General features: G+C 36.8%; 1 protein-coding gene across 3 annotated transcripts in view; it reads left to right on the top strand.

Annotated features, from left to right (window-relative positions):
* The window catches only part of HOOK3 (hook microtubule tethering protein 3), a 120,563-nt gene that overhangs the window by 25,204 nt on the left and 77,294 nt on the right, over window positions 1–18,065 (top strand). For all 3 annotated transcript variants that reach the window (XM_029936732.1, XM_029936719.1, XM_029936725.1), the window contains exons 3-6: window positions 3,486–3,558; window positions 7,112–7,162; window positions 8,682–8,814; window positions 13,201–13,268. In XM_029936732.1, coding sequence (XP_029792592.1) covers window positions 3,486–3,558; window positions 7,112–7,162; window positions 8,682–8,814; window positions 13,201–13,268 — 325 coding nt within the window. The remainder of the gene's footprint in view (window positions 1–3,485; window positions 3,559–7,111; window positions 7,163–8,681; window positions 8,815–13,200; window positions 13,269–18,065) is intronic.

Here is an 18,065-nt window from a genome sequence, read left to right on the forward strand (position 1 = left end):
AAACAAAGATGAAAGTCAGGAGAGTACTGTCCAGATTCCTAACCGCTTTCCAGATCTTTATTCCAGTACTGAATGAGGCCCGGTTATTTTTCAGTACCATAACATACCTCGGTGGTCTCCAGTAAGTTTCCTTTTTTTGTATAAGCCTGCTCAAATTAGTTTCTCTTAATTTTTATTATCCTTTCGTTGAACTTCTCTACTAAAGAAAATAAAGCTTAAAAATAAGATGGGTATATGACTATCCACATGCAGAAGAATGCATTTAGATCCCTCCCTTACACCATATACAATGGGTCCTAGACCTAAGTATAAGAGCTAAAAAAAACTCTTAGAAAGTGAAAGGACAACTCGCGGAATGTGAGAAATTATTTACACATTTTATGACTGAGAAGGAGCTTTTATCTTGAATACTTAAAAACAAAAACAAAAACCCCAAAAGCAGCTCTTAGAACCCAATAATAAAGAGAAAACCCAATTTTTATTTTATTTTTAAAAATTTATTGAGGGAGAGAGCAGGGGGGAGTGGCAGCAGGGTTCAGAACATCTGAGGTGGGCTCTGCATTGACAGACAGGCTGACAGCAGTGAGCCTAATATGGGGCTTGAACTCATGAACTGTGAGATCATGACCTGAGCCAAAACTGAACGCTTAACCAACTGAGCCAACCAGGTGCCCCGAAGACAACCCAATTTTGAAATAGGCAAAGACTGAATAGATTTTTCCGCAGAGAGAATATACAAATGGCCAGTGACCAACAGGATTAGTCATTCTGGAAATATAAATCAAAACCACAGTGACTTACCACTTAACATTCACTAGGATGGCTATAATTAAAAGGACTTGTTATTTTCTAACAAGTGTGGGCAGCGCTGTGGAGAAATTAGAACCAACATACATTGCTGGTGGGAATGTAAAGTGGTGCAGCTACTTTGGAAAACAGTTTGACATTGCTTCAAATGTTAAACATTGAGTTATTATGGAACCCCACAATTCTACTCCTAGGCCTATACCCACATGAAACATGTCCACACAGAACTGGTACATTCAAAGCATCATTATTCATAATAGCTAAAAAGTAGAGACAACCCAAATGTACAGTGGCTGATGCATAGATAACCAAAATGTATTCTATCCATAAATGGAATATTGTTGAGCCATAAAAAGGAATGAAGTGGTTATACGTACTGTGATATGAATGAATCCTAAAATCATACTAAATGAAAGAAACCAGACACAGACCACACAATATATGATTTCATTTATATGAAATGTCCAGAACAGGCAAACTCAAAAATAGGAAGGTGAGGAATAATTTCCAGGGTCTAGAGAGAGAGAGGGGGGCGGGAAATGGGGAGTTAACAGGTAGTTAACGATTTCTTTTTGGGAAAATGGAAATGTCCTAACAGAAGATTGTGCTTAGGGTTGTACAATTCTGTGAATATACTAAAACCCATTGGATTGTATACTTTAAATGGAAGAGTCATATAGTATATGAATTCTAACTCAATAAAGCTATTTTTAATGTAGATACAAAGTTAATGTTAACTTTGATACAAGCTTAAAAAAATTATAAAAAATTTTTTTGAAAAAAATCATAGATTTCTACAGAGATAACTTAGTTGTATCCATTTTTTCATAAATTTTATACCTAAGTAAATACCTTTTTCTTTTTTAATAGTAATATCAAAAATTATAAATAGTATATGATTTCATTTAAAGATATGAACAAAATTTAGTACAGGTTGTACTTCTTTATTTGACAGTATAAGTTGAAATGTAAATTTTTTTTCTCTAACATATTTCTTTCATTGCCATTATCATTTTTGGGTAAACGAAGAACATTATGGAAAGATCTTTGGACTTAGCGTTTGCTAAAGCAGGATAAACATAGGTATTCATTCTATAATCTTGAACAAATAATTAAATGTTGTAGAGCGTTGGTTTCAAAACCTTTAAAATAAGGATCATGCTGGGCTAAAAGAATTTTTTTCCTACTATTTATCGTAGCTTGAGAGATTTTTCTAAGAAAAATAAGTATAGGTATATTCACAGGTGTTTTAATATGTCCACATGACACATGTCCACATACGTCCAAAATGTTTAGTGCTTAGTGTTACATTGAGAAAATAGGTTCTCAATCTATACTGTTTAAAGGAATTGAAATTTTAATAGCATTATTGGTGACCTTCAAAGTATTACATGATCAAGGTCATTGAAGTATTAACTGAAAGGCATATGTTACCTTTTTTCTTGATACATTTCTTTTGCCTGTTTAAAATTGTCATTGGTTTTGACTTTTTAGATATTATTGTATGTGAACATTATGTTAGTTCCAAGGTAGCATATTCCTCTATAATTTGTTTTTAAAAATGTATCAACTGTAGGGGCACCTGGGTGGCTCGATTGTGTGTGTGACTCTTGATTTCGGCTCAGGTTATAATCTCACAGTTCATTAGGATCGAGGTCTGCTCCTTGAGTGTTGTTAAGTTTTAAAAAATAAAATATATATCAACTGTTATAATTTTTCACTTTTATTTTTATATTTTTAATGTTTACTTAAAAATTTTTTTGATGTTTATTCATTTTTTGAGAGACAGAGAAGAGTGGGGGAGGGGCAGAAAGGGAGGGAGGCAGTCAGGCTTCAGGCTCCGGCTGTCAGCGCAGAGCCCGACACAGAGTTTGAACTCATGGATTGTGAGATCCTGAGCTGAAGTCAAACGCTTAACCAACTGAGCCACTCCGATGCCCAATTTATTTATTAATTTAAAAAAATTTTTTTATTATTTATTTTTGAGAGAGAGAGACAGCATGAGCAGGGGAGGGTCAGAGAGAGAGGGAGACACAGAATCCGAAGATAGGCACCAGGCTCTGAGCTAGTTGTCAGCACAGAGCCTGACACGGGGCTCGAACCCATGAACTGCGAGATCAAGACCTGAGCTGAAGTTGGACGCTTAACCAACTGAGCCACCCTGGCGCCCCTCCAGATGTCCAATTTAATGTTTACTTTTGAGGAAGAGAGAGTGAGTATGAGCAGGGGAGGGGCAGAGGGAGAAAGAGACAGAAGGAGACAGAATTTGAAGCTGGCTCTGTGCTGTCAACACAAAGCCTGATGGGGTTTGAATCCATGAACTGTGAGATCATACTTGAGCTGAAGTTGGATGCTCAACCACCGGAGCCACCTAGGCACCCATTGTTCTAGGTTGTTTTTTGGGGTAACAGTGTATGCATATATACATAATATACATTATATGTGATGTGTATATAAATTGTGTGTGTCTGTGTGTGTGTATGCATATTTTATGATGCTCTGGTAACAGGTTGATTTTAAAGAAATTTGCTGTAATTGCATCCAGTCTCCAGACTGAGTTATTTAATAGCTTGATATGTGGTAAATACATTTTTATGTTGCAGTTAGGGATAGGTTTTAATTTTTTTTAAGCTTGATAGCTGCATGATCTTAATATACTAGCTTTTTCTTATTTGCAGAGATCCTGTATATTTTGATGAAAATTGGCTGAACAGAATCAAAACCGAAGTAGGAGATAATTGGAGGCTAAAGGTATTTTCTTTATATTTTCCCATCTGTTAAATAGTCTTTTAGTAGTACGTATACAACACTGTTGGAATTTTATGTGCTGTGTTCAGTAAGCTTTAGAAACCTAGACAACCTGTAGTGAAATAATCCAGATTGGAGGTAACCTGACGTTGCTCACAAAGATACATAGTGTGAGTCAGTAAAAGCGCAGTGACTGATGGGACGGACTCTCGAGCGAGAGCGCCTGTATTCGTGTCATAACTTTACATTCCCTGTCTGGGGAAGTCTTCTAACTGTTCTGTACCTCAGACTCCCCATTTTTAAAATGAGGATTGTAATAGGATCTACCTCACAGAAATAAATGAGTTGGTATATATAACGTACTTGGGAAAGTGCACATGTAATGTTAGTTGCTAATGTTGTTGTAATTAATAATGAGAAAATATTGATCATAGTTGACTGAGTACAGAACACTCACAGAATGAAGTATTTTCATTTTTTTCCTAGTAGCCTTAAGTTCCAATATTTCTCAGGCTTCTTTGACCAGAACCCACAATAAGAAAGAAATACAGTTCACATTGCAGCCTACTGTCTGCACTAAGTGTATGTGCATATATAGTTCCTTTAATCTGTGCAAATGTTTTGATTTTTAAAAATATCAGTTGCAACCCACTAAATTATTTTTTTAACTTTATATTTTGAAATAATTCTAGAGTCACAGGGGATTGCCAAAAAAAAAAAATGTGCAGGGACGTTCTGTGCACCTTTCACCCAGTTTCCCCAGTGGTTACATCTTCAATGTTTTTTATTTATTTTTGAGAGACAGAGAGGCAGCAAGAGCAGAGGAAGGTCAGAGAGAGGAAGACACAGAATCTGAAGGCAGGCTCCAGGCTCTGAGCTAGCTGTCAGCACAGAGCCCGATGCGGGGCTCGAACCCACACACTGTGAGATCATGACCTGAGCCGAAGTTGGACACTTAACCGACTGAGCCACCCAGGTGCCCCCCCCAGTGGTTACATCTTGCTTAAGTATAATACAATATCAAAACTAAGGAACTGACATGGGGACCATCCAGTTCATTCAGCTTTCACCAGTTTTATGTATGCTTTTCAGTGTTTTTGTGTACAATTCTGTGTTGCTCTATCGATATGTGGTTTCCTATAATGTTTGCAGTGAAGACACAGAGCCAGTCCATCTCTGCAAGCCTCCACGGTGCTGCCTTGATGACCACGTCCACACCGTACACCCCTCACCCTACTCCCTGGAAACCGCTGATTTGTTCCCCATCTCTATGATTTTGTCACACTAAATTGGTTTTTATGACCCAGCAATGATTTTGACTAGCAATTTGGAAAGCTCTAGACCCATTTCTCTTTGTTATAGACAGGTAGAGACTCAGAAATGCAAATGAGTAAGCATGTGAAGCACCCAGACTTATGTTAAGATTAGTTTGTCTTTTTAGTTTTGGGGTTTTTATAATTATTTTTTTCAACATTCATTTTTGAGAGACAGAATGAAACAGAGCGTGGGTGGGGGAGGGGCAGAGAGAGAAGGAGACACAGAATTCCAAGGAGGCTTCTGAGCTGTCAGCACAGAGTCCAACATGGGGCTTGAACCCACAAACTGTGAGATCATGACCTGAGTTGAAGTTGGATGCTTAACCGACTGATCCACCGAGGCACCTCCTTTTTATTTCTTTCATAAGACACATACTTGAACAATATCCATTGATTGCTTAAATATCTGGTAATATCTAATTCCCTTCTGTAAACTACACTAGAGTGAATGGACACTGTTTAAGCCACTGTTTTAATTTCTAAATAATCTTTCAAGAAGAGGCAATTAAATGAATTACTTTTAATGGTATAATGTGTAAAGCAATTCTGGATGTTTAAAATAATGGTACTAATCATTTTGTATTTGCTTGCTATCTTAACCAAAGAGGGAGTTGTGTACCCACCTTGCATGCACAGAACACACACACAAATGCACTGTCTTTATCTTTAGTGTCATTAGTGTGGCAGAAACAGTAATAGAGAGAAGGGGGAAAACTTTATCATATTCTTAATATTCAGAACTGGAAAAATTAGTTCTGATTTGCATTCCTGTTCTCCATATTTTATCCTGTGTTATATTTCTTCAATTTCAAGGTTGATTAATGATAATATATATAGTTCTTTTCAGTAGGAAATCAACTGCCATTTAATTTTTTTTAATCTTTGTTTATTTTGAAAGAGAGAAAGAGAGAACGAGTAGGGGAGGGGCAGAGAGAGAGACAATTCCAGCAGGCCCCACACTCCACGCAGGGCCCAACATGGGACTTGATCTCATGAACCAATAAGATCCTGATCTGAGCCAAAATAAGAGTTGGACTGACTGAGCCACCCCGGTGCCCCTCAACTATCATTTTAAATGAACACATTGATTTTTAAGACATGTTAATTTTAAAAGTTAATATATGAAAAAAATGAAAATTCTAAAATAAAGGAAATAAAGTATATTGTATATTTGTCATATCCCCAAATCTATCTAGAAATAGGAACATACTTGTTTTCTTTATAAGTTTTTTGTTTATATAAGTTTTTAGTTTATTTTTTTCCCTAAGAAATAAATGTGTCTGATTTCACTGGATTGCACTGCTGTAATTGAGCATCTTTTACTTGATAGTCGCAGGTTCTACTGTCTTCTGTTGTAGGACATCTTCAGCTACTAACATTGGGTAGGGACAGCTAGGGTGAACAGAAACCTGTCGTATACGTATTTAACTTAACAATATCAGCCGAATGAGATAGGTTAAGAAAAAAAAAAAGGGAGGGGGAATAACAGCTTAACTAGTGCAGGTGATCGCGTCTGTCATTTCACTCAGATGATATATAAGCCAGTAAACTCTTACTGCAGAGTGGCTGAGTGGTAGGAAACCTGCCGGTCCCTCACCCTCTCTTGCTCCTAGATATGCTCCTCATACCACAAGTGTCTTGTAGTGCTGAGTGTTGTACTTAGGGTTTCAACATAGTATATTTTTAGCCATATGGCTCCTAAATATTTACTTTGGTGTTCAGCTAAACAATCAGTGGTCTTCTCTGACAGTGAAGAGAATTTGGAGACTTTAAGAGATTTCCAACCCTGATTTTGACTGTAATTTTTGCTTAATGAATGTTCTAATTTTAGACCTTAATTTATCTCTATGTAAGATGCAACTCCATTTTTCTAGGGAAGACAGTACTGGAGGATGTTTTCAGTAAGGATGGCATATTTTTTGCTTTACTTGAGGAAAATCTGAATACTTTTAATCTCACTGTTAAGTCTTGTTCAATTATCCTCCAATTTTTGTCAGTGTGATCATAACATTAAAAATTTAACCTGATTGGACACTTAATTTTTTATTATAAATCTCTTGAGATCACATAAATTAAGCCATTGATAGTTCTTTTTTTGATGATTATGGAAATCACATATGCTGTTGAGTTTTATTTTTTATGTTTATGATTAACTAGAATGATTAGTTGGTTCAGGAATCTTTTATGTTATATTTTGATCTATGCTTGACTTGTACCCAATTTTATCTCTCTCTAAACAGATTAGCAATTTAAAGAAAATTTTAAAAGGAATCCTGGATTACAATCATGAGGTGAGAACTTTTTTCCCATTCTGCTTAGAAGTACTACTATAGGATAATTTGATTTTACAATATTTTATAGTAGTTTCAAGTAAAGGAAAACTTGCCTCAGAATTAATAAGCAGTTTATCTTCCTTTTTTTAGGATGTTGGTTCAAACAACTATCTATTAGGTGGTTACTAAATAGAGGCTCTTTTTCACCGTAACAGTAATGTGGATAGTTTGTGGATGATTATTAATGTAACACTTTACTTTCTGCCATGTATTCATTCTCTCCTCTTCTCCCCTTGTGAAGGTAGTTTAGAATCCAGGCATTATTATAGCCAACTCCCTTGCTTACATTAGTTTTATTCCATGGCAAACTGCTATCCACAGATTAACTCAGTTTATCCTCTGAGTCTGCATCAGAACAGTCCAGGCATTGCTTGGGGAAAAATCAGGCAGTGGACCTAGTTTTACTTTAAATTTCATGATCACAGATATCAAAGGAACACAACAAAGCCTAGATGCCTCTGTCATTTTCTGAATTGTTTTTTTCCCACAAGATTACCTGCATTTATACCTACATCTACAGTTACATCATTTATCTTCACAACTCAGTAAGTGATCCTGCCATCCACCTTCTATTCAAGCCCAAGACCTGTAAATCATCCTGTAGTCCTTCCTTCTTTTGATATTTTCATAAAACCTAAATCTCCAAAATAAAGCTTTTTCCTTCTTTACTGCTACTCCTTTATACCATGCCATCATTAGCTCTTGCTTAGATTTCTAGAGTAGCCTGACTGGTAACCTTGATTTCACCCTTGCCCCTCTACAGTCTGTTCTTAATCTTCACCTAAAGCCAAAATGATTTTTAAAAATATAAATTTGATTATGACATTCTTCTCAAAAGTTTTTCATGGTTTCCTATTGCGAATCAAATTCATAGTTATTACCATGAGCAACCAGATACTGGCCCTCTTTGCCCTGCTCACCCATAACACTAGTCGCCATATTTATCCTGTTTGTGTGCTTTTAGTATTTTCTTTATTCACTGTCAGGTTATTAGACAGGAACCTACCCATTTGTCTGCATATATTTCATTTCATTTGGGGCCAATTTCCCTGTAAAGGAATCTTCCATTTCCTTCCTGATACAGGTATTTGGCTATCAGCATTTTGGAGTTAAATGATATGAAATACAGGTGTGAACCTATATTTAATCTCCACTCCTTCTAGTGCCCTTTGTTCAGCACCTCTCTGGCTCTACTTTGAACTTCAGAGAATTTTTCTTTTGGGAGCTGGTGAAAGGATCAAAGTATTCAGTTTCCTTTCTCAGTGTTTATACCACATACCAGATTGGGACTAAATTTCTGTGATCAAGATCATTATAACTTAGGTATAGGAGATAAAAATAGAAATTGAAAGTGAAATTGAGGTAACATCTCTGCCTTTAGCAATGAGTTTATGGTGCTGACAAGCTAATTTGTATCAAATATTTTATTTGAACACATAACTGCAAATGCAATTCTAATCCTTATGTCTCTATTCAGATTTTAGGACAGCAAATTAATGACTTTACCCTTCCCGATGTGAACCTCATTGGGGAACATTCTGATGCCGCAGAGCTTGGAAGGATGCTTCAACTCATCTTAGGCTGTGCTGTGAACTGTGAACAGAAGCAAGGTAATTTATTTGATGTTAGGGTATGCATTTAAAATAATTAAGAAAAGTAATAAATACTATATAGATTATATATACATCACTAGTACAAACAATAACATCTTCATAAGGCCATCTTTAAACAATGCTGTTTTCTATGATTTTGCTAGTACTTTGCAAGATTAAAAGAGTTTTGCAGCTTAGAATAAATTTGATTATGATGATTCTTTTCCTTTCTGCAAAACTATGTAATTCTTTGAGTAGATTAGTTTTAACTACACTGAATATGATGAAATTTACTGTGAATTGGAGAAGGTCCAGATAAATTAATCTCAGTAATAATGATAATGCTATACCAGATCAATTTAGCCCTGGGAACTTAAAATTGGATACTAAATGCAAGGATGAAGGATTTATTTCACAGATATTTACCAAACTCCTGTGTCATGCTGGGGCTAGGAGCACATTGCCAGACAGAGTAGACATGACACCTTCCCTTGGGGAATAGTTTGGTGAGTGGAGGGAGAAGAGGAAGCAGTGCCACACATAATAACTGCGTCATCTGAATGGGGCTGAGTGCTGTGAAGGTGCAGTGTAACAGGGGCCAGTCCAGGTGTGAGCCAGGGAAGTTATTTAGGCAAAGATGTGGAGATCAGTGGATTGAGAGTAATCTGAGTAGTAGAAACTGAATGTCAGAAGGACTTAGTTACCTTTGAGAGACCAAGAAACACACCACTATAATTAGAGAATAGTGAGGAAGTGATGAGGGGTGATGAAATAAAAGAAAGGTACATAGGGTTTACTCAGAACAATGAGGGCACAGCGTTTTACTATCACTATATAAGCTTCATAGAAGACAGACTTTTTTTTCTTTTTAAGCCCAAAGATTTTTTTTTCTTATTCCTTCTACTTCACCCCTGGTAATACAATTTTAGTATATGTGCTGCCAAAGTGAGCACTCCCCCCTGGTAATGCAAAACAGATTTTTATTTAACTTGTATATACTTGTGTTCTAGTGTGACAAGTTTAATAGCTGCCAATATTGTTTTCCTCAGACTGTGACTAGTTTTATTGGTCTGTGATACAGGAATTTTTTCTAATAATATGTATATTTTACTAAAATGTCTAATGGTTTTTTTGTCAAAGATTAGAAGACAGCTATAATAAGATTCTAGACACATTAAATCTCTAAGTAGATGTTTTGATTTTAAAAGGTGTATGAAAATTATTTAGGGTAGTTTATTGAATTCAGATAATGACCTCTTATATGCTTATTCTGTGATGAGATTCACTTGCTCTTGGGAACATACACCTTTTAAGAGTTGACCAATTGTACTGACCACAGGGTAGAAACAGGAAGACATAAGGATGTGTTCTGTATCCGTAGTCCTCTGGAAAGCAACCAATCATGATGTTTATCCAGATTCCCACATAGACCAGGTGTCCCGTGTGACACCTAGATTCAGTTTTTACCTTCAAATTGTGTATGAAGGATGAAACTTTGAATAGGATTTTAGCGTCTTATTTATCCAGAGGGCGTTCCCTGTTTTCAGAAACATAGTTAAGAACCAACAAGCAAAGTAAATGAATTTCTGAGTTGTGTTCTCAGGATGATGTGAGGCTTACTAAAGCGGTCTGCCATTTACTACTTGCCTAGCATGGGACTAAGTACTAAGCCCATTTCCACGTTTACAGAATGAGGATACAAAACCTGATAGTCATTAGGAGTGAATGAAATTGTATATGCGTATTTGCTTTGTAATCCATAAAGCGCTATATGAATAAAAAAGCCTGTATGGGTTTTTTTTGGTTTTTTTTTTTAAAGAACAAGCTGTGGTTTTTTTTAATGTTTTTATTTATTTTTGAGAGAGAGAGAGAGAGAGCGTGAGCAGGGGAGGGTCACAGAGAGGGAAACACAGAATTTGAAGACAGGCTTCAGACTCTGAACTAGCTGTCAGCACAAAGCCTGATGCAGGGCTCAGACTTGCGAACCGCGAGATGATGACCTGAGCCAAAGCTGGATGGATGCTCAACCGACTGAGCCACCCTGGTGCCCCAAAAAGCCTTTATGTTTAGATAAGTTTTTCAGTTTCTAAAAGTAAGGAGCAATTGCTCAGAACATTGACTTAGCATACATTTATCTTGGCCATTTGTCTTCTCAAATCAGGGCAAATAAATAGTGGTAAGAGTGTCTTCTGCCTGGTTAGGTACTCATAGAACAAAAAAATACTTTACACACATGAGGAAAGCCAAGTGACTTGCCCAAGACTTCTGGTTTATGAGAGGTTAGGCAAGGACAATAACCCATGTATCTCCATGTTTAAACTTCATGCTCATCACACTCACCTGCTGTACATTTTGGCCCAAAGAAAGCTAAGTTTTCAGGATAAACTCCCTGAGCTAGCACACCTTGTTCTCCAGCATTGCCTCATAGGTCTGCACCCGAGAATCATATATATTTATATTTTGGACACAAGATTTGTAATTTTTTTCTTTTCAAAAATTGTACATTAATGTAGTTGTCATCATCATTTTATCATGTAGCACTTTACGGTGTTCGCGGGGAAGGGCCTTGACGTGGCAACACCGCTTCTTAACTAACGCTTCCCCTCTCACACCTTACTAATAATAACTTCCTTACCTCCTTGTTCCTACTGTTAGTTTCTTCACTTCCAACAGACTGTCATTAAGTTTCCTTCCCCATTATCAGTGCCACTGCTTTTTCTTTTCCATGTTCACAGTCTTTTATTTTGAGGGTATTTAGTCATCCTAGCTGTGCCATTTTCTCCATAGCCCTGGGATTCTGTGTGTAGTACCTTTGAATAGAACATCTGCAAGCACTCCCTTGCATTCCCACACTTAAAGGATGCTCCTCATTAACAAAACAGAACAGGAAACCAAGCTCAGACTAAAGAATTTTTTTTTCCAAATAGTGGTTCTGATACATTCCTACTGTTGCCCTAAGAAAATAGATGTGATTTAAGTGTGTTGTGTGTTTGTGTCACCACACATTTGATTGGGTACAGTATCCTACGAACAACACTTGCTTTTTAAAAAAAAACTTTATTAATGTTTTATTTATTTTTGAGAGAGCGAGAAAGCATGAGCAGGGGAGGGTCAGAGAGAAGGAGACACAGAATCCGAAGCAGGCTCCAGGCTCTGAGCTAGCTGTCAGCACAGAGCCCGACATGGGGCTCGAACCCAGGAAACACGTGAGATCATGACCTGAGTTGAAGCTGGACGCTCAACCGACTGAGCCACCCAAGCACCCCAAACACTTGCTTAACACATTTTTTTTATGAATAAAAGCTATGGCATGAGTAACCAGAATGTCAGAACATCACAATTTAATAGTGTTATCAAAATACTTCACTTTTTAAAAAAAAGTTGTCTGTCACACAAAACTTTATACAACTCAGCATTCCAAATACATGAGTCTCGTAAGTTCACTCTAGCAGTTTCCCAGTAAGACTCCATCATGTGGTGCCTGAAGTGCTGAGACAAGTTTTTGGTGTACCTATGCGGGGGAGGACTTTTTGGATGTATGTTGAGAGAAGCAGGTTGAGACTAAGATTTCCTAATTACTCTTTTAAATGATTCTTATTAAAATGTATTTACCATATTTGTTAGAATACACCTGGCCTGATTTTTTTAATGCTTAATCCCACTTTTTCCATTCATTGTTGGATTTGCAAATAAGGAAAAGTACTTGTAGGGCTTTTTTTTTTTTTTTAGAAGACAAGAAATTTTTTTCGGCTTTGTTATTCTTGATAACTGAGAGATCCTTCTTTTTTTCTTTTTTTGGCAGTGGCGAGGGTAAGATTGATAAAGTTGGTACTTCACCTTATTAGAGTATATTTTAAAGTCTAGGCTTATGCAAGATTTGTTTTTATATGGTGTCAGTTTCTATCTTAATTCATTGTCCTAAGCAACTCTCAGGTTTATTAAGATTTTTCTATTGTATAGCAAGAAAATATTAAGATAGAAATTGTACACAGTGCAGTGCTTTGTCACACAAGAATCAGGCACAGAATTCAAAGCTTTTTTTTTTTTTAACCTGTAACAGTATAATGTGAAAGAGTTCTAAATTTTAAGAATAGTAATGAGGAGTTCTTTGATTCCTGGCTTTAGACTTTACCAATTTATTGTTTACATTCTTGAGATACCATATTCCTGTGACCTTTAGCTGTAGCCTTGACTTTGTAAGTAATGGTGGGGGGGGGCGGTTATCTACTGTAATTTTCAGCCTCTACTTTACCTGTGGTGCATATATTTAACCACATATGAAGAATTCTTGGGAAGAGTCAAAACACAGGAGACTACTTACAAGAATTCATGAAGTGTGAGCTTTTTACTCTCTTGAGTATCTTTAACTTGAACAGTGACATTCCAGATTATTCTTGTTTTCAGAGTACATCCAAGCCATTATGATGATGGAGGAATCTGTTCAACATGTTGTCATGACAGCCATTCAAGAGGTACGTTGGAAATTTCTTCGAACTATGTGTGAGAAATTAAAGGAGCAAATGTGAATATAAATAGCAGAAGTAGAAATTTTAAAAAAGGTTCTCCTCATTTTTCTTGAGAATTTTTTCTTTACACTTACAATATAACTTGCCTCATTTTTATTTTAATAAAATTAAATTATTTTAATAAGTCATACATTAAATTTATTGTTTTTATTTAAATCTTAAACATTTGTCTTGTAAATATAAATATTCAGTGACTTTTCTAATTTTTAAAAATGCTTTAATGAATTAGGAATAGTAGACTAATTCCTAAAGCCATTTTAAATATATATCTTAAACCAGCAGTATACCTCACACTTAATTATTAGTTTCTTGTTTGTCAGAAAATCGATCTTCAATTCCAACCATACCCAAAGCAGTTTCTAGATGAATATTTATACTGAAGCTATAGGGGAGGAAAATTATCTCTTTCCTCTCCCTATCCAGATGCTCAGCTGAGGCATCTATTAACAAAAGACAGATTAACAAGGAAAAGGATACAAATGTATTTAATGGATGTTTTATATGACACCAGAATCTTCTTAAGGAAATGATGACTAAAGACTTGTTTAAACATGAGTGTTTTGGTGCTAGGTTTGATGAAGAAATCATGGAAATCATGGGAAAATATGATAGGGCAAAAAGGGTTTGAGATAAGTAACCTGGGGGAAACAGCAATCCTATTCATTCAGAGTCCTTTCAAAATCCCACTGTCTTTGGAGATAAGAATGCTTTTTCCCTCTGAGTCTAGGGAGAGTAGCTCTCACATGAGGGTTTTATGACTTGTTTCAGGAGAAGGTAGAAAGTCTTTCCTATACCTACTATTTCTCAAATTCCTTCAGCTTGAAATATTCAGGATTCCAGGATGCCATAGTTTAGGGCAGCATGTCCTCAACTCCATCAAATGTGAAACATAAAACTATAAAAGTAAAAATAAAATGTAGATTAATAGAACTAGTTGATCTCAGAATATGGGAATGTTTTTGATTTTAAAAGCAGTAGAACAAATTGTTAGGGGTAATAGAAAACAATACAGAACATGAATATGCAACTGACAAATATAACAAACATGAAAAATGCTAAATGCAAATTATATAAAGTGATTTTTTTTTAAATTTGACCAAATGACTGTAAATCTGGAGGTTCCCATTACCCCCTTAGGTTGCTAATTCACAGAACTCAAGAATGATGACAGTATTATTGTAGCCAAAGAATACAAACCAGAACCAACTCCTCTCACCCCCAAAGTGCATAGAGTGAGGCCTAGGGGAGTCCCATATGCAAAGTTTCTGTTGTAACCTCTTCATGGAATCAAGTCATATCACACCCCCAGCACATTAACATTTACTCCCAGCCACAGAGGCTCACCTGAGTTTTCATGTCCAGAGTTTTTATTGGGTTTCATTATGTAGGAATGATTGATTGGATCAGTGACCGTGGGGTTGAACACAGTTTCTAGCTCTCCTCCCCACCAGAAGTCAGACTCATTATCGAGTTATAATCTAATACATGGCTGGTCTTTCTGGCATGACCAGCCCCCAACTGGAGTCATTCATCTTTTTAAACTATCTAGAGACGTACAAATCACAGATACTTTTATCAGTTAGGAAATCCCGGAGATTGAGAGGCTACTTGCCAGTAATGGTACACAGGCCAGCCAGATTTCCTTACTACACAGAACCTTCCCCAAAAAACAAAACTTTGAAAAGATTATCACTTTAGCAGTCAGCTCTGATGGTAGGAAGATAAATTGGTATAGCTTAAAATCATGTTATACTCTTTTATATTATATAAGATATTAAGTCATGAATGTTAAAATATCAAAATTATCTCTTAAAATTTTTTTTTAATGTTTTTATTTTATTTTTGAAAGAGACAGAGCATGAGTGAGGGAGGGTCAGAGAGAGGGAGACACAGAATCCGAAGCAGGCTTCAGGTGCTGAGCTGTCAGCACAGAACCCAACATGGGGCTCGAACCCTCAAACCATAAGATCATGACCTGAGCAAGCCAAAGAAGGACGCTTAACTAACTGAGCCACCTAGGCACCCCTCAAAATGATCGTCTCTTAAACAAGATAGGAGATTGTGCTCTTCAATGGCCCTGGGTTTTGCTCTATCATCAGGGATCCAGCTTTCTTGTTTCTTATTGTCTGCCATCCTTAATATATGATTCCCAGTTGGAGGTTCATCAAGTTCCATCTATCACCTTCACATTTCCAGCCATCAGGAAGGATTGAAGGAATAGTTATTCACTTTCTCTAAGTAAACTTTCAGCAGTTCTCACTCCAATAAGCCAGATATTACTCACATAGCTACACAGGGAATCTGGGAAATGTCTTTTTCAAATTTGAGAGCAAGAGAGGGGGAAAGAATCCCAAGAAGGGATTCAGCACTAAAACTAACATGGGGTTCAATCTCACAAACCGTGAGATCATGGCCTAAGCCGAAATCAACAGTTGCTCAACTGACTGAGCCACCCAGGCACCCCTGAAATATGACTACCCCAGGTAGTCATAACCCAACCACAATTTGAGAAGTCTTTTATTAAGCAAAATATAGGGAAAATAATAAGGAACCACTAACAGTTCTGCTGTACAATAATTGATCCTACAATTCTATTTTTAGGAATTTATCCTAAGGCGATCTGAAATACAGAGATAATAGTAATAGCAAATGTTCATCTAGCACCTACAATGTGCAAGATAGTGCTGGTACTTACTAAACACAATACTTCTATTAACTTTTAAAATTATAATCAGTACTACTGAATGTACACTTAAAATTTTTAAATGGCAAATTTTATGTTCCGTATATCTTACCACAATAAAAATAGTGAAAAATTAATAGAATATTTTGAGGTATATACTGTTATTATCCCCATTTTATAAAAGGGGAAGTGAAACATCGACTGAATAACTTGCTCAAGTTCATGTAAGCAGTACTGGCAGAGTTAGAACTCAGATCTAAGCTGTCTGAATTCAGAAACCATACCTAGAACTGTTGTGCTATATTGCCTCAAGATTGTTTATTTCAACGTTATTTTCTAGCTGAAATATTAGAAATACGCTAGCTGCCCAGCAACAGGGGGACAGATAAGTAAATTATGGTAGAATAATACTTTGGCATAATATGTAGCATTGAAGTATATTTTTGAAAAACATAACAACATGGGTTAGACTTATCTAGGGAAACAGCACATGAGCAGTAGAATCCCATTTCGGTTAGAAATTAAGAGGAGTGAAAACAAACTTCCCAAAACGTTAACTATCTCCAAATGGTTGGATATTCTATATTCTTTTCTATATTTGCCAGTTTTTCTATAAGTCTATGACCAAGTGTTTCTTAATTCTATAAATCTAGCCCAAGGAATTATTTAGAAATTTAGCCCAAAGGGGCACCTGGATGGCTCAGTTGGTTAAGTGTCCAACTTTGGCTCAGGCCATAATCTCGCGGTTCATGGATTTGAGCCCCGCATCAGGCTCTGTGTTGACAGCTCAGAGGCTGGAGCCCGCTTTGGATTCTGTGTCTCCCTCTCTCTGCCCCTCCCCCGCTCGCTTGTGCACGTGCTCGCTCGCTCTCTCTCTCTCTCTCTCTCTCTCTCTCTCTCTCTCTCTCTCTCTTGAAAAATAAATGTTGGGGCACCTGGGTGGCTCAGTAGGTTAAGTGTCGAACTTCGGCTCAGGTCGTGATCTCATAGGTTCGAGCCCCATGTCGGGCTCAGTGCTGACAGATCAAGCCTGGAGCCTCTTTCAGATTCTGTGTCTCCTTCTCTCTCTGCCCCTCTTTTGTTCATGCTCTGTCTCTCTGTCTCAAAAATAAATAAATATTAAAGGAAAAAAAGAAAAAGAAATGTTAAAAAATTTTTTAAAAATTTACACCAAGATCAAGTACAACAGTGTTTTTCAAACTATTTTATTTTATTTAAGGTTTATTTATTTAAGCAGTCTCTATACCCAGCATGAGACTTGGTCCCAACCCCAAGATTCCAACCCCAAGAACCAATGCTTTCCTGAGCTATTTTATACTAATAGAAATATGAAAACAATGTGCATCCATTAGGAAGCAAGTGTTTAACTTACAGGACCTCCATCTCATGAAATATTATATAGCTGATAAAAATTTTTAGAAAGAGGATATTATGACAAAGGGAAAACATTTAAAATGTCAGGTAAACAAAGCAGTATATAAAATTGTACATACAACTAGATTTTAAAATAGATTATATGTCATTTATGTGCATATTTCTTTTATTCATTTAGCACAGGGGCGGCTTTAGCTCAAGTGGTCACTTCGCCAGCTGTTATTCATTTAGCACATACCCAGAAGCTATAGTAGGAATTTGGGATGCAATTGTGAAAAAGACAGACATGGTCTCTTGCCCCAGAAGTCCAAGTCAAGTGGGAGAAATGGCTAGCCACGCAATTCACATACTACATTTAAAGCATTCAAAATGAAAATACCATGATGGGAAAAATATTAGGAGTACTTCAAAGAAGTAGCTAACTCAGTTTAGAGACTTATCAGAAGGCTTCTCAGGGCAGGGACAGTGGCATCTCATCTGAGCACAGAAGAATAAGATGAAGTAAGGAAGGAGTAAAAATTGTCCTAAAGTCCAGGGGGCAAGGGGCGCCTGGGTGGCTCAGTCGGCTCAGGTCAGATCTCAGGTTTGTGGGTTCGAGCCCCGCGTCAGGCTCTGTGCTGACAGCTAGCTTAGAGCCTGGAGCCTGCTTCTGGTTCTGTGTCTCCTTCTCTCTCTGACCCTCCCCC

The sequence above is a fragment of the Suricata suricatta genome, chromosome 1, assembly GCF_006229205.1.
Source record: "Suricata suricatta isolate VVHF042 chromosome 1, meerkat_22Aug2017_6uvM2_HiC, whole genome shotgun sequence".
NCBI classification, from domain to species: Eukaryota; Metazoa; Chordata; class Mammalia; order Carnivora; family Herpestidae; genus Suricata; species Suricata suricatta.